Source organism: Ascaphus truei, chromosome 6 (genome assembly GCF_040206685.1).
Source record: "Ascaphus truei isolate aAscTru1 chromosome 6, aAscTru1.hap1, whole genome shotgun sequence".
NCBI classification, from domain to species: Eukaryota; Metazoa; Chordata; class Amphibia; order Anura; family Ascaphidae; genus Ascaphus; species Ascaphus truei.
This window is the reverse complement of record NC_134488.1, coordinates 8,670,110-8,693,078: the sequence shown is the minus strand read 5'-3', so window position 1 is coordinate 8,693,078 and position 22,969 is coordinate 8,670,110. Positions and strand designations below refer to the sequence as shown.

Here is a 22,969-nt window from a genome sequence, read left to right as displayed (position 1 = left end):
ATGTGTCCAAAGTTTACATCAAAGAAAGTTCATATTCCTGACACTGGCACATGGATTGCATACTCATCCTTATCTGCCAGAAGGTCCCACTCAGCAGTGCTAAGGTTAAATGGTGATCTTTTAACAGTACATCCTAAAAAAACAGGAGGGCACACAAGGCCCAGTCACATGGAGTAGTAGTTTTAATAAAGTCTTCAAAGGGAAAAATAAAATCCATCCTAATTTTAAAGAAAAACAAAAGTGCATCACCAAATATCCTCTGAAGGACAATATGCTGTCCCAATTGACTATTCAGTTTTATACCGGCCTCTCGTTTGTACATGGCCTCCCCCTGTTCTATTCTGCAGACTGGGGACTTTCAGCTTCTGGGCAAGTGTCGTCAGTTCTGGCAGACTCACAGAGAGCCCAGAGCGTAACCATGTTTTTATTGGACGGGTGGGAGGGGTTTACCCTTGTGACATGGTCCCAGGATAGTGGGCAGCTTTCTGTCAGATTTATAACAGAAGGTGCAGATATTGTGTGGATGTGATCCGCCCCACAGATTCACAGTCACTAAGGCTGGTGGATAGGAAATCCATACCAGACTTTCCCTCACCTGCTCTCCTAATTGTGGAACAGGAATATAGTGCAGTTGGTTTGGCTGCTTCAGTCTCTCTCTTATAGCCTGGAGGCTGGGAGGTCGCTGCTCCCCAGGATTCAGTTCAGGGTAGATGCTCCCCCCGCCCCCCACATGTTGCAGCAACTGAGGATCTATTGGGACGCTGTCCCCATCTGACAGTTAAGGACTCAATGTTATCTCTGTGTGTTATTTAAAGCCAACATTGAAGATAGGGATATGCATGTGAGTTAGACTCCTGACAGGAGTAGATGTTTCCTTTTATGATTTCTTTTGTTCTGAAAGTTTGGTGTTTAAAATGTTTAGTGTCACTAATGGAAGAATAAACCGCTGAAGGTTGAGGGTTGAGGGCTGAGTGCCCCTTGTGTGTTTACACGTGTTTGTCCTCCTTTTCTACAAAATAAACCCTAGAAGGCTGTGTCGTGAAGAGCCTGGGCAAACGGCAGCGCTACATAAAGGGAGCAGTTTGTCACACTCTGTAGAACAACATATGTTATAAAGGGAAATGCATGTAGATGTATATTAATATATATATATAAATATTTACATTAATATATGTGCAAAAAATGGATGCGCAGAAAACAAACTTCCTATAGGTGTGGTGATAGTGTCTAAATATGCTGCCACAATGTTTAATGTTCTACACAAAAACCAACCATAAGATACAAATTGAAAATAAATATAAGGCGCAATATAGAAACTCAAAGTTAACTTGATGTGTCTCACTAAAGAGGAACAGTTAAACTGAATCAGTGTGACACACGATATGAAAGTCCTGATGAAAGTAATCCTGAAAATGATAGAGAAAAGCCAATATGGTGAAGCACTGTAAGATTGTATTGTAACACACAATGGTGAAAGCTACTTACAATGTAGCAGAAGTTAACAGCATTTCGGATTCAATTCCAGCCACAATGCAGACTGCTGATGGCGGTGTCTCTGCCTCCACGCTGGGACTATGCAACTAATTTTGACAGATTTATTATAAATCATTCTTCCGTGTAGTGGCTCAAGGGCTTACAACACTTTGACCAAAATGTTAAACTAAAAGACCATTTTATTTAATAGATAGCTATACATATATTTTTAGGCACTGTACCGTGTATAGGTTTCACTGGATGTGCACTGAGCTCTGTCTGCGTTTCATGTTCTGTCTCTGGTTTTAAATATATATCACCATGCTCAGTAGCACTCCTCTGTGACACCTATATGCTTATATATATGTAGTGGTTATTTTGGGGGTTCAATATGAGCTTGCAGGTGTCTTGTATGTTCCACGCTGGGGCGCCATAAATCACCGGACCGAGTCCAAGAATCAAATAACACGCTGTTTCTCTCCCTCTGGTCACCTGACGATGTCATCAACAGGATGCAGGAGATTGCTGTGGTAGTCCTGCAGCCAGTATAGTACTTCTTGCTGTGCTCCGTCAGACTCTATTGCACTATAATATTGGGTGCTGTCTGACTTTTCAATGTTCCTTTTATGCTTACAGCAGAGGTGCTCAACTCTGCTACTCAAGACCCTGGAACAGGTTAGGTTTGCAGGATAGCCCTGCTTTAGCACAGGTGGGTCAATCAATCCCTGCTTCAGCACAGTGGGTCAATCAGTGGCTCAATCTTTAACTGAGCCACTGATTGAGCCACCTGTGCTGAAGCAGGGATATCATTAAAACCTGCCCTCTTGGGGGATCTTGAAGACTGGAGTTGAGAACCCCTGGCTTAAGGAATCTATTCCTTAAGTTCCTTTTGGTTCTTCCTACATACTGAAGACCGCAATAAATGGGATGTTGCAATTGATACAATCTTAAAGGGTAGGTAACACCTGTGACAGTGGGACCGATGGTGGTTGTCTACTAACAGGTGCAGGTGGGGCACACCGAGTGTCCACATTTGTGGAAGCCGATAATTTGGTCATGTAGGAGGATTCACCACTATTCCCCCCTCTAGTCTAAGGGCTGTAGGAGCTAGCAGGTTTTTGAGATTCTTATTTTTTCTATAGATCACACTGGGTATGTTAGATAAAACTGTACATAGAAGGGTCCTTTCTTAAAATATACTAGTGCTTTCAGGAAATGTGATGAGCTTCCTCATTGAATCTAGTATTAAAGGAAATGCTGGGCTAACCATTTATTTCCCTTGATTGGATTTGGTTTGGATGAGGAGGGAGTTCCTTTCCAGATGGAATGCTTTAGTGAAATATTTCTGGATCAGTTCAGCGTTGTATTTCTTTTCCTGAAATCTTTTCATTAAAATGTGTGAGTCATGTATAAAATCACTGTCACAAGACCAATTTCTCTGTGATCTTTGAAATTGACTTTATGGAATATTTTGTATCCAGCCAGGATGGCAGCTACTGGTGGCTTGTACATATCCATTGCAGTCCACCGTTTTATGAAACAGCTTAGTGTGAATAACACCATCCCCTACGTAGAATAATTAAATGGTGATCTTTTAGTGCAAATGTTCTAGTTCAAATTCCTCTCACTTTACTACAAGGTGTGTGATGGGTCTAAGCAATGTCACTATTTTTTTATTTACCCAAAAACACCTTTGTATTGAAAATGATAAACATTTTAAAACTGAGCTTTCCTTTTGTTCTATGGTCTAAATATCATTTAAACTATATCCTAGTCATATGACAATAATTTAAAAAAAACTTACAATTTTATAGGCTTATGCTCTGTTGAAATAGGCCACAGTACCTCTATGTTTTAGTGACCATTCCATCAGTGGACTACAGTCCTTCATGTTTTATTCTCGTCCTTTCCCTGAATTAGGGGACTGTCTGTTGGACGCACCATCCAAATCTCTGGAGCTTCCTGAGGAACTGCCCGGCACATCAGCTCAATATGACTTGGACAACCAGTGTGGACAGGTGTTTGGAAAGGAGTTCTCTCACTGCCCCAACACCAGTCAGGAAGATGTTTGCGCCCAGCTTTGGTGCCGGATACCAGGGCAGTCTGTGTGTCACACCAAAAATGGCAGCTTACACTGGGCAGACGGCACTCCCTGTGGAGAGCAGCAGCTGTGCTGGGATGGGGTTTGTCTAGTAGAAGAAGAAGTTGTGAATCCCAAGGTAAAGACACTACCTGCTGAGATATAGGACCATATTTAAGTGGTGTTACTCCATAAGACACCTTCCAGGTTTGGAAAACACCTTATTTCCTATTTATTTGAATGGGGAATAATAAGGTGTCTCCTGGAGAATGTGCCCAGTGGCATAGCATTACTTAGTAAATATGCCCTACAATACAGTTCTTTGATAAACATACTGTATATGTTTAACAGCAGGATTCTTTTGAAAACATATTTTTTTCAATGACCCCATATTCATGCTATAGACCTGCAGCATTTAATAGTACCTCATTGTATCTTTGCGAGAGCTGCAGAGCAATGCACCCAAACACAAAATCTCTTAATGCTATACAAATACAGAGCACTGCTCAATTAACCACATGACTTCTGAACAGAGATAAGTGCAATTGTTACCCAAGATCTCAAACCATGCAAAATTAGCTTTTTATTTCGCAGCAAAACAATTAGCAGTTGTTCGCAAGTAAGAGTAAATTCCAGGCACTGAAATATAGAGTATAAAGGAGAGTAAGGAGATGTGGAGAGTTACACATGAACAGACCTGACATATCTGGGAAATAAAACAATTTAAACATGCAAATATATTCTCTCGATGTTTTAAACATAGAGTCTCTGGCGAAATTCTCTTTTTCACTACAACTTTTTGGGCTGTTTTTATTTATTTTTTAAATTCTGCAAATTGTCCGCTGACTAACCAAATGCGGGTTACTTTGCTCAACTCTACTTCTGAGGGTGCCTTTAATGCATTACATAGCAATACAGTGCATGCCTCTTCAGCAAATTGTTATTAACTTCTTACTAGAGAACCGCAATCTCATGGAATTGCACACATCAGTTATTTTGGCTTTTGCTAAAATGAGACCCACAAAGCATTGTCACATGTCACAATTGATACAAAATCTGCAGAATGAGAAATGAATGCGGAGACCATGGTATAAAAAAAGAGGATAAATATAGGTACAGCACTATAAAGGGTTAATTAAATTAAATTAGCCCTCTCTGTTGCCCTCTCCCAAAATTGAGTCTGTTATATTATGTTATTCTAGTTTGTGTTACCCTGACATAAACTATCCTGAAGTGTACTGTTGCCTCTACAAGCACGTTTCTGTCTAGTCCTCATGATACATACAGTACTTAGAATAGAAAATGGAGTAGGGCCCAGGGTTGCCACCAGACTACGGGTTTTGGCCACGTATCTCCGGGCTACGGGTTTACCCAGTAAACCTCCTGGTGGCGGCATTTCCCGGCATCTCCCCCTGCAACTACTGCCAATATGGCTGCGCCACGTTGCCATGTGATGCCATGCGGTGCCGAGTTTCCATGACAGCGTGACATCACATGACGCCTAGGCACCATAAGGCATCCCTTTGTTATGGCAACTTGATGCCGCGTCCCATTGTCATGGCAATGTGGCTCCATTTGATGTCGAGCAGCTATATTGACGGAAGTTGCTGGGGGAGATGTCCCGAGGATGCTAGAGGAGACGCTGCTGAAGGTAAGCGCTACATTTAAAAATACAATTCTCTGTGTTGGCCTTTAGTAGAAGGTGGCAACCTTGGAAGGGCCACATTTACTTCTGTTTTTCACTTAATTTTTTTTGATATGGTTGTTGCTTATTGGCTCGACTTTCAGATGCCGGTGGATGGGAACTGGGGAAGTTGGTGTTCCTGGGGGGAGTGCTCACGGAGCTGTGGAGGTGGTGTGCGCTTCTCCTTTCGGGATTGCAATGACCCCGAGCCTCAGAATGGAGGGAAGTACTGCAAAGGCCAGAGGGCGATGTATAATTCATGTAACACGCAGGAGTGCTCTGTCCAGGGTGAGTGTACCACCAGAAATCATCTTTCTTGATAAGGGTAACATAAAACATGACCCTGTATCTGCAAAATGTAGAAATAACCTTGCCTCTAAAATTGATTACTTACAGAACATTATTTGCCATGATTATTGACCAAAACTGGCAACAGTAAGGTGTAGAGCAGGACAGTGTAGAGCAGGGTAGAAAATTGTGTTGGTTACACCATAATAGGAAAAGGGAATGTATAGTAGGATTTATTTGTAATGCAATATTAATGTATGCAGATCAATGTATTGCGGCCCCTTTTAGTACGAACGCTCAATGTAGAGAGACATTGGAGGAGCCTGCAGAGATTTGGGTTTGATTATCAACCACAGAAAGAAGGTCTCCTCAAGAGGGATGGGGGCCATCACTCTGGAAAAAATATAGGTGGGTGGAAGCGATTGATAATAACGTAGAAATGTAAAATGAAAGGTTTAAGCCGTTGAATATGTAAAGAATCAAATCAAAGGAGGATGAAGTAAATGTGTCTAGGGTATTGCAAGGAAGCACTTTACAGAGAAAGGTGATATCAAGGGTCATGCTATGAAGTTGAAAGAGAGCAATCTGTAAGAAGGTAATGCTTCACCTTGAGGGTAATAATACATGCAAGGAAGTGTTTTCCAAAGAAGCTAGGTTCAGGTTAAGTGTAATATGATGGAAAGACAGAGGGAAAAAAACATTTAAAGCTGAAACTCAAACTAGGTAAAATTGGCACCCTTTACTTGAAATAATGCTAACATATATCATTGCTTGATTTACAAATTGTTATATTTTCCTTTATCTAGAGCAGAGTTTCCGAGAGCAGCAGTGCGCAGAATACAATAGTTACAACTACACTGACAGGGAAGGGAACCTTCTTGAGTGGATTCCCAAGTACTCTGGTGTGTCCCCGCGGGACCGCTGCAAACTAGTGTGCCGTGCACGGGCCAGGAGTGAATTCAAAGTCTTCCAGTCTAAGGTAAAGCCAGTAGCTTGCTATTCTGTGGCTAAGGAGTAATAAGAGAAATTCTGTATTTTTATATAAAATAGTACCCCTGCAAACTGTGCTCTGCATTGTAGTATAGGAACAAAAAATCAATTATTATCAGAGTTTACAAACAAATGTTGGTGACAGGCACATTGCCCAGGATAATACACAGCTGGAGAGAGTCCGGAATTAGGATCTCCCAGTTTTGAAACAAGTTAGTCAAAAACCGGGTTCCTCCTCCCTTTATGAAAGCACATCAAGAATACTTTATACTGTAGGTTACCATTTTTGAGGAATGAATAAGGCAAAATATTTCAAAAGCATCATTCACTCACACAATTAAGCTCAACACCCACAACGAATCTTGATCCCCAGCACTTAAGCACGGCGATTGTGGAGTGATCTTGAAAATAATGGTGCATGGTAAACTTGCTATAGTAATCACACATAGGCGAGCAGACACGTCTCATGTTAAATGGTGCTATATGTTTTTGAAATAACTGAATTTGTTTTGCAAGATCTTAAATGTCACAAGTGTATGATTGATTTGTTAACAAAAGGTCCTGCACCCATTAACACATTTCTGTGGAGAGATCATGCATAAACATGCCTCCGCAGATTTTACATGCCCTATTACTTTAATCAATAATAAACTTGAGTTCTGAAATGTATTTTAGAACCATCTAACAGGAGGTGTGCCCACTTCCATACGAACATAAAGGCATTCAGTAACATTCTCCTACCATCAACATGATATAGCTGTGTCAATAAGATCAGTTGTGGTATAGGTGAGAGACAGATACAACAACAAAATACAGTGATGGGTGCACAGTAATGTGAAATGTCGTGTGGTTCATGCCAAGAACATCTGGAAAAAATTAGCATAGAAAAAAGGCCTTCAAATGATGTGAAACATTTTCGAGGGTTTATACCACTCCCTGTAAAGCCTTGTACTGTATGTCAGTATCAGAATGTATCGTTCAATTACAGCAAAGTGCTTGCACACCTGTCTGTATATGTTGCATCAGCATAGAAATGACGTCAATACTTTCATTTATGCGTACAGAGCAAAGAAAAAATACAGGGTGAAAAGGCATCGGTGTGACATCCAGAAGAAAGAAAAAATACAACCTTCCTCACCACACTTGTTATTAGAAGTTATTATTGTCTCAATGACTGTTACAGAGAAAGCACTGTTTAAATTCATTGCATCATACGTACTTGCTGAACACTTATTATTATTTTCCTCTACTTTTTCCTGTGCATCTTTCCTTCCATCCTTCTGATCCTCGCTGTTTCTGTCTGGCACTGCAGGTGGTGGATGGTACTCTCTGTGGGCCAGAGAGCCTATCTGTGTGTGTGCAGGGTCAATGCATCAAGGCCGGGTGTGACCACATCTTGGGTTCTTCCAAGAAACTGGACAAGTGTGCACTGTGTGGAGGGGATGGATCGAGCTGCAGGAAAATCTCTGGCTCCCTCAACAAGTTCAAGTAAGGAGTTGTCTGTGATGTCTCTTTCTGCATGATGACCAGGCACTTCAGTGGTGATGTTATCGTCTTTAATCTTCTTAGATTTGTTGGCATTCAAACTAAGACATAACTGCATTTAGAATTTAAGTATAGTTTCAAGAATGCCCCAGGGCCACTTGGTGATTGAACCATCGGGATTGGGTATTGTCTTTCCATGTAATCTAGAGCCGAGGTGGGCAACACTGTCGCCAATCGCCACAAGTGGCGAATTGGCCATAAAAGTGTGGCGAATTTGAGTTTGCCAGCTCTCACAGTAAAATAAACTTTTCCTGATGGCGTGTGCTGGTTTCCGCTTTCTGAATGAGTCAACGAAGTGAACCAGCAGCAGATGATAGTGCTGAGGTGAGGGAAGCAGGGGCAGGTGATAGTGCTGAGGGGGGGGGGGAGAAGCAGCAGCAGGTGATAGTGCTGAGGGGGGGGGAGAAGCAGCAGCAGGTGATAGTGCTGAGGGGGGGGAAGCAGCAGCAGGTGATAGTGCTGAGGGGGGGAAGCAGCAGCAGGTGATAGTGCTGAGGGGGGAAGCAGCAGCAGGTGATAGTGCTGAGGGGGGAGGGAAGCAGCAGCAGGTGATAGTGCTGAGGGGGGGGAAGCAGCAGCAGGTGATAGTGCTGAGGGGGGGGGGGAAGCAGCAGCAGGTGATAGTGCTGAGGGGGGGGGGAGCAGCAGCAGGTGATAGTGCTGAGGGGGGGGAAGCAACAGCAGGTGATAGTGCTGAGGGGGGGGGGAAGCAGCAGCAGGTGATAGTGCTGAGGGGGGGGGAAGCAGCAGCAGGTGATAGTGCTGAGGGGGGGAAGCAGCAGCAGGTGATAGTGCTGAGGGGGGGGGAAGCAGCAGCAGGTGATAGTGCTGAGGGGGGGGAAGCAGCAGCAGGTGATAGTGCTGAGGGGGGAAGCAGCAGCAGGTGATAGTGCTGAGGGGGGGGAAGCAGCAGCAGGTGATAGTGCTGAGGGGGGGGAACAGCAGCAGGTGATAGTGCTGAGGGGGGGGAAGCAGCAGCAGGTGATAGTGCTGAGGGGGGGGGAAGCAGCAGCAGGTGATAGTGCTGAGGTGAGTGACTCAATGTGCAAAGTCACATAGTCCTTTATCTACTGCCAATTTTGGCAAAGTTTGGGACTGTAGTCTCTCTTTATTTCTGTCAAAGAAGAACGTAGCCAATATTTTTGAAAGATTTTCAAGCAATAAAGGCATACAGTGGTCAGAGTAATATGGGAGTTATTCTCTAAAGGCAGATAAAAGCAAACGATTGTTACCAGTTGTTAAAAGTTGATCCTGATTACTGAATAACCCCATGACATGAGAGAATGGAAAGTTTGCAATGCCTCTGAATAGGGGTTTCCTAGTTTAAATATGTAAAGCTTTAATAAGCAATATCTGTGAAAAGGAGGTGTCTGCTGCCATTATCTATGCCCTGACTGTAATATAAGGCCTGATATAGCCGTGTGTGGTGGAGAAGCGGTGGGTAAGATAGAAAGACTCTACTCTCGCCTGTGCTGTACTTATTCCCTGTATTAACCGGGTGTTTGGTAAATAATTATTTGTGTTAGACTTGTGTTGTTAGTGCTTTGATTGTCTGTGTGTCAACGTTGTGCTTGGAGATACAACGTATTTTCCTATGCCTGTCTAAAAAATTGATGTGTAATAAGTCAGTAGTCACTTAGTTATCTTGTTCTGCTGCTACTCCCCCTATGTATATGTTAATGTTGTATTTAAGGCTGAGTCCCCGCTGGTGCTGAGCGCGCTCATGCTTGGAGAGCGCTCCAAGCAGGTGTCCTGCATTTACGCGCAGGGGGGAGGGGGAAGGAGCACTGCAGGTAGTTGAGCGCACAGGAAAGTATAATTTTTTTGTTTATCTAAGCTCCAAGCGCGGGTGAGCGCGAGCGCGCGCGCACAGCGTGAGTGGGGACTTACATATATCTATATATGTAAGTAACCGCCGCAAGCGCCGCCCACTCAGCGCTAGCGGGGACGCAGCCTAATGCAGCAGTAGGAGAGATTAGACAGTGAGAGAATTATATTGTACCTATATTTGTTGCTTGGCATCTCACTTTCTCTGATGGCCTATTGACCCCGTTCACCTAACCTTCTGATCTGGCATGGCAGTGTGTTTGTGGAAGGCCTGCATTGTTAATTCCTTTGCTGTCTCTATCTTTATGTAAATGGCAGGACAGTAAGTATTTACTGTATGCATAGAAACTTGCAGTGTTGCTGCTGTGGTAATATACCTTGCCTGGAACAGCAGAATCCTATAGTGACAGCACTTCCCTTTCTGTCCATGAATAGGTATGGATATACTGACATTGTCATCATACCGGCGGGTGCCACTAACATCGACATCAAACAACGCAGTCATCCTGGCGTCAAATATGATTGCAACTACCTGGCAATCAAGAGAGCGGATGACAGCTACCTGCTAAATGGAGACTTTGCCGTCTCCTCCATGGAGCAGGACTTGCATCTAAAAGGCACAATCCTGAAATACAGTGGATCCCTGACCACTCTGGAGAGAATCCAGAGCTTCCACCCCCTTCCTGAGCCATTGACCATACAACTCCTCCGTGTAGTTGGAGAGACTGTCCCACCTAAAGTGAAATATATATTCTTTGTCCCCAAGAATCTGCCATTTGAAAGGCCAAAGGCCAAAGAGAAGGAGAAGGTATCCCCTCACTCACTAAGACCACTGCTAACTTCCCAATGGATTCTGGGAGACTGGTCTCGCTGCTCCAAGAGTTGTGGTTCAGGTTGGCAGAGGCGAACAGTAGAATGCAGAGATGTGGAGGGGGGAGCCTCGGGTCATTGCTCTCAGGAGCTGAGGCCTGAGGATGTTCGGCCCTGCGGGGACCTACCCTGCCCCATCTGGAGGGTAGGGAGTTGGTCACATTGCTCTCAAAGCTGTGGGGAAGGGTTGCGGACACAGAGGGTCTTTTGTGTGGACTACACAGGTAGAGAGACAGAGGAGACCAAGTGCGATCCAGGAAAACGTCCTGTAGATGCAGTGGCTCTCTGTATGCAGGAGGAGTGCTAAGGCGAGGCCAAGGTGTGAAAAAGTGTGCATACCAGTAAGGCAGCTACTAACCTTAACACTATTGCTGCTGATGGGGATTGAAGTTTGAGCCACAAAAGCGTTAATATGCACTCAGAAGAAAGAGGAGATGGATGTTAACTCCTTTTCTGTTGGGGCCACAGAGCACCCAACTGAAAAGTTGCAAGACCAATGTTTAGTAAAAAAAAAAAAAAACATGAGTAAAATGTTTCATTAATTGTGTGTACATCATAGCAACATACTTCATTGACCTCTTCTGAATAGTGAATATGGTTTCATACTTACTCTTTGGTCAGATCCATAAAGCTGTGGCTGCAAGTGAACTTCTATCAAGGGACTCACAGCACCACACTGTGCCAAGAGGCAATACAACTGAAGAAATGTGCATTGCACTGCAATGAGCTAATCAGGAAAGATGTGTAGGCATACAGCAAGAGTATGTAAACTTTCACACCACCAGTGGATCGTCTGCTACGGTTTACAGGCCACATCAGCAGCAATTGGATTAAGCAGCGACTGTGCACTAAGCGACCAGAGCAGAACGTACCCCTGCTTTAAGGACTAACAACAGAACAGAAACACATTTTTGTTTCAAATACAGACTAGAAATCTACCTCACTAAGAAAAACAAAACCTAACCCTTTCAATGACTGCAATGTTAAATGTCTTTTTCCACCTCTTTGCGGAAGAATCATGCGGCACTATGTAACAAGCTCCACAAGCAGGTGGTTTGCTGTAAAACAAGCATGTGTTATGTACTGTATAAATCACTTTGCATCCGTTTTGACAACATGTACATCCACATAGTAAGCGGGGTGTTTTTGTGTGCACACCGTTTCTTTACACACATGAAAATATTATGTAATCATTTCAAACCTCCTGTGTCAGTTTAGTCCCCTGTATTAGCATCATTGGAAGAACCTTAGTTAGCATCATGTTGTGCCGCCTAACAAACTAATGCCAATGGGTGAAACTGATGCTAAGCAAGGAAACATTGTTCCATATCATCACTGAGCATTGAGCAGCAGGGAGGAAGCTAATATGGAAATGGTCATCAGTGTCATCAAGGGGGTGTTCATGTAATATCATGTGGGCATCCCTACATTGTTACAGTATTGGGACTTTGTTATAATGTCTTGTGGTGTTGAATGTTTTAGGAACGTTCTGGTCAGCCCTGAAAGCAAGCTGAAAAGAAGCACTGTTTTCTACATGGTGTTACTGCAGTTTTCAAGACAATCAGCTTGATACATATCCCCCTAAGCATTAAGTTGTTGTCTCTACACTGGCCTGAAATGCCCTCCAGCAGGCAAGGTTTCTATGTTGTTCTTTTGCCAGAGGGAAGAGTGTAAGGAAGAAAAAACGTCCTTCTTGTTTACTTTTTAAACAGGGAGTGTCGATCCTTAAAATTGTACATGTTCATTATGTTTTCAGGTTCTTCTCTAACCCATTCTCGTTTTAAATAGTCGGCCTGGCACATTTGCTACTGATACTAAGTTAAACATAAGCTTGTCCGTAAACACAGTACTGCAACTAAAGGGTTACTATTAGATCATCCTCATAAACATGTGTGCACCAATATTTAACCTCACAATGTTAAACCCTTTTATATCATAACTCATGGGATGAAAATAATCTAGAAAATTAAGTGACTATCCTTTATCCCGGTGTTCAGAATGTCATCTTGCTTTAATGATATCATTCTTGACAATGAAAGATCAGTTAATATTTTTCACAAACCCATAAATATTCTTCTTTCAGTGAAATTGGGGTCTATTCACTAAAACGGGATAACCATTATCACTGACCAGCAATTGTTTATAGCTGTTGCACTGTCGTGAATAGACCAAATGGTTTGAATACGTCCTGTTCCTCCTATTTCACTTGTTGGTTTCTACTACTACACCAAGGATGATTTGTGCCATTACAGAAAAAGCACAGCTTGGGGGACCCAGTGAGGAATCTCAGCAATGCAATATGTGATGCATCCTTAGAAATACTTCAAATATTACCAAACGTCATATTGAAGCAAGATGGCACCCTGCTGACCTCAAGGAACTAAAAAACGACATGGCTACATTCTGTTAAGTTGATTCTGATTGCTGTCATTGGAGAAGATGTGCAAAGCAGCATCCCAAATTCCTTTTCACCCAGCTGGATCAGAAGCTGTTACAGCCACAGAGAGTAGAAAATCTGACAGTCAATTTTGACTCCATGGGTCATTTATTAAAGCATGATAGTTGTAACTGTACTATATTTGCCAGTTTACCTACAATTTTCTTTGCGTGTGGTGTAAAACTCGTCAGATCAGAGTTGGAAAAATATCACTTTCTAAGGCTGTAGTTCGGCCTTTACTGAGTTTGATCTTCATCTCCCAGTTGTGTGGAAACCCCCATGTTAGACTGGGGATATAAATGCGATGAATTTTGTTGTACGTGAGTCTTGGTAAGCTACTCTCAGTTCCCAGATATGTCATTATTTCATATACAAATCATTCACAGGCCATATATCAGAACAAATCATTGTTAAAGGAAATGTCCAGAGTTACAGCATGTGAGAACAAACCTTCAGGTTACAGGCATCAAGGCCTAAACTGTTTCTGGGTGGTGTATCCAGTGGTTAAATAGTTAATGAAAAAGAAGTGTTCCACTGGGCAGACTGGGCGGGTTATGCTGCATTTCTCAGTTGGGGACAGCAGCTGGAAAACATCTGGGTTTTCTGTGTAAATTCCCAGATACCCTCCTAAGCGTGGGAATAGTTTTGCACAGACCATGGTCCTTTCTGAGATTCCTCATTTCACAAAGGAGGCCAGGTCACAACCGATGATCATCCTAATCTATTAACCTTTTTACTGCCGCAAAAATCCATGCTCTTGCAGTGCCTCTCTGGCATTTATGAAGCAGGCCTTTAAAATGTATATTTTTTACATACTTTCCTTAATCGTAAACCCTAGTACGCCAACCTCTTTCATAGTCCTGGTTAAGGAGATAATCTGTCAAATTCTGGGACAAAAAAATTACAGCCAATAAAAGAGTGACATTCCTTTCATTAATTGGCTTGTTGGAGGATGTTTTTATTTTACAAGATTGGAGGCAAATCAGCGGACAATATCTATTGAACCAGATGGATCCTGGGGGTAAGACATTGGCAGCCCTGCTTTGGCAGCTTTCAGTCAAGCTATAGTGTAGAAGGATGCTTGCTTTAAGGGTTTTGGTTGGTCACACCAGTGAGGCCTACAAATGAAAGACAATGAAAAATGTAAAAGATACCATCTATATATATATAGTTTGTCTGTCAGGATGTTTGTCTGTGGGCTTGTGCTCGCTGTCATTGGCTGTCAAGCTCTCCCATTGGCTGATTGCGGGGCGGGCCTTGGCTGTCATTGGCTCTCATTGCCTGACTACGGGGCGGGCCTTGGCTCTCATTGGCTCTCGCGGTCTCTGAGTGCAAGGCAGGGTGACGTCATTATATACACAGTCATTCTCCACCAGGGCTCCGTGGAGCAGTCCAAGGGGTTCTGCCTGGCCGCCCGCACTCACTGCTGTCCCTGGCTCTCCCCCCTCTGCTCTCCTCCCTTCTCCCTCTGCTCTCCCCCCTCCGCTCTCCCCCTTCTGCTCTAATCCTCCCTCCCCTCGGAGCGCGCGTGCAGTCCTCACTGACTCAAGCCTCCTGCTGCCTGAGGTATGGGATGGCAGAGGGAGATGGCCTGTGAGCTATGAGGGGAGGAGAGAGTGTGATCCGTGGTATTGGCGGAGAGGAGGAGAGCTGCTGCTTCTGAACTTTGCATGTGAGCTACGGGGGGAGGAGAGGCTGCTTCTGCTTGCATGAGTGTGAGTGACAGTGTGTGTGAGTGACAGTGTGTGTGTGTTTGTGTGTGTGACAGTGTGTGTGTGTGACAGTGTGTGTGTGTGTGTGTGTGTGTGTGACAGTGTGTGTGTGACAGTGTGTGTGTGTGTGTGTGTGACAGTGTGTGTGAGAGAGAGAGTGTGTGAGAGAGAGTGGGGGAATGGAGCTGTGAAGGGAAGGGAAACAGAGCAGTGAATGGGGGGGCCACAGCTGTGAACAGGGGGGGGTGGAGCTGTGAATGGGGGGGGGCGGAGTTGGGACCGGGGGAGGGGACCAGAGCTGTGAAGGGAGGGGGACCGGAGCTGTGAAAGCAGGGGACAAAGAGAGAGGGGGGGAGAGAGAGGGGGTTGCCGAGATAGAGGCGGAGTGGGGAAATTAGATCCCGGGTATATCAGCTAGTTTTCTATAGTGGTGATTATTTGTAGACATGCTTTACCTTTTGTCTCTTGACTGTTTAGCCTCTTTTCAATTGATGACTTTCATTTTTGGGAGCAGGTTTGTTTTGGATAGACCAAAGGGACAACCAACTGTCTTTACCGCTACATCTTGAATTTATTGGGGCACCTAAGATTATTGCTATATTATTTGCAATCACCTGATATTTCAAACAATGCAAATGTGATACCGTTAAGTTATATCAAACCGAAAAGACAATTGCCAATAGGAATGATATTTCCTTATGGTAAAACTAGCACAGTGCCTTCGCTCTGTTTTCATAGACCTTATTACAGTATGTTCAGTGATTAACCCTCCAGTACCAGAGAGACACTTCCCAGGTTTAAGTATAAGCCTAAAACTCTTGTACGTTTGAGCCTGCTCTCTCCCTTGGGATGGCCACTGGAGCAGCAGGTCTATGTTTGTGATAAATGACGCGATTTCCTAAATCAAGCTTTTTAACGAAGACAGAAAAATAATGTAAAATGTATCAATAAACTTTTTAATTTTGTAGAAAAACATGTCTGTTTTCTGATTTGTAGCATTTTCATTCAGTCGATTTCTTGAAGCACAATTGGAAGACAAGCACTTTCCCAACTCACACCTGTTGTAAAAGTTTTTCAAAATGAAGAGCTGCAAGTTACACTTTGGATATCACAAGTCAAATACCAGGAATCATACCATCTATAATTTTAGAGCCAGAGGCACGAATAATGTTTGAATCACTTCTTTTTTTTTTATTTACGCCCAAAGTCATACTTTAGACAGCATGAAAGCAAATACCAAGAACTGAAATCTATACCAGGGATTCGGGTACAACACAAGAAAAGGATACCGCACCAACTCCTATGAGGCAGTTCTGAGAAAATACTAAACGTTTATTCACCTCTCAAACCCTCTAATTTTTTTTCTCCGAAACACATGATTTTGTAGAGAGGATTTCACACTGACACATAGGCCTTATCACCATTTACTGCATGAGGCCCTATCTCGCCAGTTTTTGGGCAAATATGCCTACTGCGATTCAGTAAACCTTGTTAAGCTGGCGAGACAAGCAAATCGGGGGGGTAGGTTTTGGCGCAAAAAAAATCTGCCGCGCGCTTGGCGATAAGCCTTATCTCACCGCTCATCGCTAGCTTTTCAAACTCTCTGTATTCTAGTAGCGCCAATCAGCATCTCGGCGCTGATCGCCGCTCTAGAATGGAGAATTTTTCTCTAAATCGCCCCGCCACAAAAAGTTGCCAAGAAGCTGGGGCTGAGCGGCGAGAGAAGGGACTCAGGAAAAATCAGGCCCTTTTCCTGGCTCAGATTGATGCCGGGGTCTCCGGAGCTGATACAGGAATCTCCCGGCATGCATCCGAGGCAGGAAAAATGCATTTACAGCCACCTCATTACCTTATCGGCTAACCGCTAAAGCAATGAAGGGGTTAACCACCCCTGCCAGGCTTATTGTGGGTAGCCGGGTTGGTGAAGGGGGTATTTTGCCCTTAGTGGGTGTTTAGGCCTTGCGGGGGGGTTGCAGGTGGACTTAACCCCTTCATTACCTTAGCGGTTAATACTGCTACGGTAATAAAGGGGTTAACCCTCCCCCTACTCACCCGCAAGGCCTAAACACCCATCCTTGGGGCTAATACCACCTTCATCCACCCCCCGCTACCCACAATACAAAAAAAACACACTACAGCCCCAATACCCACCTCCTAGGCCCCAATAAACATTACAATATTTAATAAACACCCATACACCCTGTGCCCCCCATAATGTAAAACCATGATGTATTTTTTAACATACAGGATTCATACCCCAGACCTACGGTTGTTCCTGATGGGCCCGACAGGTGTCCGCAGGTCCCACAGTGCACCAGAGGGGGGTGCTCACAGGGTCTGGGTGTCTCCAGGTGGTCACCGTGGGCCCCAAATGGGGTCCAAGGGTGGGCCCGCTGGTGTCTGGGGGTCCCCGGGTCAGCCCCACAGGTGTCTGAGGGCCCTCGGGTAGTCCCTGGGGTCCGCGGGGCCCCCACAGCTGTGGGGCCCTCGGTTCTTTCCTACAGGTGTCCCCCGTGTGACCGCAGGTGGTACCCGTGGGCGTCCGGGGGTCCTCAGATGGTCTCCATAGGTCCCCGCAGACCTAAGGTACCAACTCTGTATGTAAAAACATAAAACACGAGCCTACATTTCAATCAATCTCACACAATGCTGCAGACACTCTCACACTCACACACTGCTGCAGACACTCTCACACTCACACACTGCTGCAGACACACACGCTGCTGCAGACACTCTCACACTCACACACTGCTGCAGACACTCTCACACTCACACAATGCTGCAGACACACACACACTGCTGCAGACACTCTCACACTCACACAATGCTGCAGACACTCTCACACTCACACACTGCTGCAGACACACTCTCACACTCACACACTGCTGCAGACACACACACACTGCTGCAGACACACTCACACTCACACACTGCTGCAGACACACTCTCACACTCACACACTGCTGCAGACACACACACACTGCTGCAGACACACTCTCACACTCACACACTGCTGCAGACACACTCTCACACTCACACACTGCTGCAGACACACACACACTGCTGCAGACACTCTCACACTCACACACTGCTGCAGACACTCTCACACTCACACAATGCTGCAGACACACACACACTGCTGCAGACACTCTCACACTCACACAATGCTGCAGACACTCTCACACTCACACACTGCTGCAGACACTCTCACACTCACACAATGCTGCAGACACTCACACACTGCTGCAGACACTCACACTCACACACTGCTGCAGACACACACACACTGCTGCAGACACACTCACACTCCTGCAGAAACACTCTCACACTGCTGCAGACACACTCTCACACTGCTACAGACACACTCACACTGCTGTAGACACACTCTCACACCGCTGCAGAAACACTCTCACACCCTCACACTGCTACAGACACACTCTCACACTGCTGCAGACACACTCTCACACTGCTGCACACACTCTCACACTGCTGCAGACACTCACACTGCTGCAGACAGACACACTCACACTGCTGCAAACACACTCACACTCTCACTCTGCTGCAGACACACTCACATTGCTGCAGACACACTCACACACTGCTGCAGACACTCACACACTGTTGCAGACACTCACAAACTGCTGCAGACACTCTCACACTGCTGCAGACACACACTCTCACACTGCTGCAGACACACTCTCACACTGCTGCAGACACACTCTCACACTGCTGCAGACACACTCTCACACTCTCACACTGCTGCAGACACACTCTCACACTCTCACACTGCTGATGACACACTCACACTCCTGCAGAAACACTCTCACACTGCTGCAGAAACACTCTCACACTCTCACACTGCTGCAGAGACACTCTCACACTGCTGCAGACACACACTCACACTCTCACAATGCTGCAGACACACTCTCACACTGCTGCAGACACACTCACACTCTCACACTGCTGCAGACACTCTCACACTGCTGCAGACACACTCTCACAATGCTGCAGACACACTCTCACACTGCTGCACACACTCTCACACTCACACTGCTGCAGACACACTCACACTGCTGCAGACACACTCACACACTGCTGCAGACACTCTCACACTGCTGCAGACACTCACAAACTGCTGCAGACACTCTCACACTGCTGCAGACACACACTCTCACACTGCTGCAGACACACTCTCACACTGCTGCAGACACACTCTCACACTCTCACACTGCTGCAGACACACTCTCACACTCCTGAAGACACACTCACACTCCTGCAGAAACACTCTCACACTGCTGCAGAAACACTCTCACACTCTCACACTGCTGCAGACACACTCTCACACTGCTGCAGACACACTCTCACACTCTCACAATGCTGCAGACACACTCTCACACTGCTGCAGACACACTCTCACACTGCTGCAGACACACTCTCACACTGCTGCAGACACACTCTCACAATGCTGCAGAACAACTCTCACACTGCTGCACACACTCTCACACTCTCACACTGCTGAAGACACACTCACACTCCTGCAGAAACACTCTCACACTGCTGCAGACACACACACTCACACTGCTGCAGAAACACTCTCACACTCTCACACTGCTGCAGACACACTCTCACACTCTCACAATGCTGCAGACACACTCTCACACTGCTGAAGACACACTCTCACACTCTCACAATGCTGCAGACACACTCTCACACTGCTGCAGACACTCTCACACTCTCACACTGCTGCAGACACACTCTCACACTCTCACACTGCTGAAGACACACTCACACTCTCACACTGCTGCAGACACACTCTCACACTCTCACACTGCTGAAGACACACTCACACTCCTGCAGAAACACTCTCACACTGCTGCAGAAACACTCTCACACTCTCACACTGCTGCAGACACACTCTCACACTCTCACACTGCTGCAGACACACTCTCACACTGCTGCACACTCTCACACTGCTGAAGACACACTCACACTCCTGCAGAAACACTCTCACACTGCTGCAGACACACACACTCACACTGCTGCAGAAACACTCTCACACTCTCACACTGCTGCAGACACACTCACACTGCTGCAGACACACTCTCACACTCTCACAATGCTGCAGACACACTCTCACACTGCTGCAGACACACTCTCACACTCTCACAATGCTGCAGACACACTCTCACACTGCTGCAGACACACTCACACTCTCAGAGGAAAAAACACTCCAACGCACAGCCATAAATAGAGTGGGTCCCACACCAAAAAGACTGATAAAAATATATATTCCTTTATTGATCCATATTTTTTTTTAAAAAACAGAGGTAAGTACCCTCCTACGTGTTTCGGGCCGTACGCCCTTTATCAAGGAGTGATATGCTCCCCCTATGTCAGCATTTAAATACTCTTAGAGTGTCCCCTATTCGCGCCAAAAATTGACTCCAAACAGATACGCCCACAAGCGCAGTGACGTCAGATGCAATGCGCAGAGATGTCACGCGTCATGACACGCTCCTGCACCGCCCCCCGCCATGGCAACCGGCCCGCGTCCTCCCGATAGCGCAGGAGAAACGGGCCCAACCTCGGGCAGCTCGACCCTGGTCCCCTCCCGCACTGCAAAGCAGTAAAGCAGAAGAGGAACCAGTCTGTCGATGGTTGTCCAGGGAGCCCGCCCTCCGCACCACAGGGCAGAAGATGACGCGGGCATATTGACAGCCCGGGGGCAAGATGGGATGCGCGAGCGTTCATGGTAGCATACCCACACAGGCAATACAGGAGCCCTTACATGTTTCCCATGGCATAAAACCATATCAGAAAAACAAACAATAACAGTTGAATGAAAAAATAATAATTGAATGAAAAAATATATATATACTGTACCTGCCAAAAAGAAGATATACATATAGTACAATGGAAAACATATACCCAAACACCTAATCAACACCAAAAGGCAAAAATAACATAAATCTCCCATATAAATAAAAAATAAATCAAAAAATAAAAATAATAATTAAACATCAAAAAAAAGAAGAAAAACATGGGTTAAGAACATAACCCTACCTCCTACGATACTATTTAGTAAAATCCTCTGTATGGACAAAAATACACTTATTCTATCCTTAAGAAAATGTAATGTCATATAGCAAAGATCATGTAGCAAAAAACATTATTCAAAATGGAAAATCGTCACATGACCTAAAAACACAACAATAATAATACATATTCATATGCAAAGGGTCCCATTCTTTTATAAATCTATTCAAGAAGTACGAGGAGCACACAAAATATAGTGGTATCAAAAGATTTCCAAATGTATTAATGCATCAGAGCGTTATATAGTAACGTTTCAGGACACAAAGTCTCTTCCTCAGACCAAACACCAGGTGTTTGGTGCACTAATACATTTGGAAATCTTTTGATACCACTATATTTTGTGTGCTCCTTCTTTTTTCTCTACCTTGCAATATTTAGGATCCAGCTTTGGGACGCCAGGATCAACGGAAGGTGAGCACCAAAAGCAAACACCTTGTTAAATTTCTTTAAACAGTGGTGTGCCATTTATAATCCTTTTTTGTATTCGAGAAGTACAAAATATATGCATATTGTAAAGAGTATAACGGTGAAAGCTATCCTATAGAAATGAATAATCATCAAGGAGAGAGAGAGAAGGGCACATCGATTCATCCATGTCAATAAGTATTGTGAACCATGGAACATGGATGAATCTACATGAAAAATAGAGACAATCTGTTAATAAGAATATCTTCAATCACACAAATTTACGAATGTTTCATATCCTAAAAGAGCAGAGAACATCTTCAATCGCACATCAATAGAACTATATATAAAAAATTTAATATTTGAGAAATGAGAACATCTTCAATCGCACATCAATAGAACTATATATAAAAAATTTAATATTTGAGAAATGAGAACGTCTTCAATCGCACAAGAAAAGATCTAATAGAAAAATCCTAATTCGCACACAATGAGAAAATCTTAATTTACACATTCTAAGGGAGAGACCGTAGGACCAGCAGATTGACAAATGGATTTCAATAGAAAAATACCAGTTTATCTAAGAAAGTGTCCTAGGTTCCATTCAGTATTCAAACCGTCGGGAACCCTAGTATTTAATAAGAAAATCCATTGTGATTCCCTGCGGTCAAGAAAATTGACCATATCTCCTCCCCATTGTCTCTGTAAGATTTTGTCTATATCCAGGAAACTGAAGTTCTTAATACCTCCATCTGTACATTCAGAAAAGTGCTTTGAAACAGGGTGGGAAAGACCACCTTTTTTAATTAATCTGACATGTTCCTGTATCCTTGTTTTTAAATTTCTAGTGGTTCTTCCTACGTATCTTTTTCCACATCCACATGTGAGCAAGTAAATAACGAAAATCGAATTACACTTTATAAAGCTATTAATTCTGTACCTTTTTTATGGATTGTGGGAGAAGAAATATTGGGACGGTATCATGTACAGTATCTACATATATTGCATGTCCCACAGCAAAAGGAACCCTTAGTCTCACGGTAAGTATTAGGTCTCCCTTTAGATATGTCACTATTTGAGACATACCACGCAATTGTCTTGGCCCTGCAAAAGACGCATTTAGGGCCCTGTTCTACATATTTCTTTAGGCCTGGTTCCATCATTAACAAATTCCAGTGTTTGTTTAGAATTGATTTAACCTGTTAACTCCTCCTGTTATATTGAGATATGAAAAGTGGCAGGTCAGGACAATCCCTTCCAGTCACCCCGTTCCTCTCGCATCTTTCTTCTTCATCCTTGACTCTTTTGTACCAATTAACGATTCTCTATCGATACTAGTAACTTCATCAATAGCTTTTTGTAGTAGTTCTGGTGTGTACCCCTCTCTATAAATCTTAATTTCAGTTCCTCAGACCTATCTTGGAATCTCTCCAAAGTGGAACAATTCCGTCTCAGTCTGAGGAACTGACCTTTCGGAATACCTGATATAAGAGGTTGCGGATGACAGCTGTCCGCCCTCAGGAAGGAGTTCCTAGCATTTTCCTTCCTGAAGGTATCTGTTT

General features: G+C 44.3%; 1 protein-coding gene across 1 annotated transcript in view; it reads left to right on the top strand.

The window, feature by feature from the left end:
* Positions 1-15,111, top strand: part of ADAMTS8 (ADAM metallopeptidase with thrombospondin type 1 motif 8) — a 59,165-nt gene extending 44,054 nt beyond the window's left edge. The window contains exons 5-9 of the mRNA XM_075603363.1: positions 3,394-3,692; positions 5,342-5,525; positions 6,332-6,504; positions 7,828-8,003; positions 10,323-15,111. Coding sequence (XP_075459478.1) covers positions 3,394-3,692; positions 5,342-5,525; positions 6,332-6,504; positions 7,828-8,003; positions 10,323-11,064 — 1,574 coding nt within the window. The 3' untranslated portion in view covers positions 11,065-15,111. The remainder of the gene's footprint in view (positions 1-3,393; positions 3,693-5,341; positions 5,526-6,331; positions 6,505-7,827; positions 8,004-10,322) is intronic.
* Positions 15,112-22,969: the final 7,858 nt, after the last annotated feature.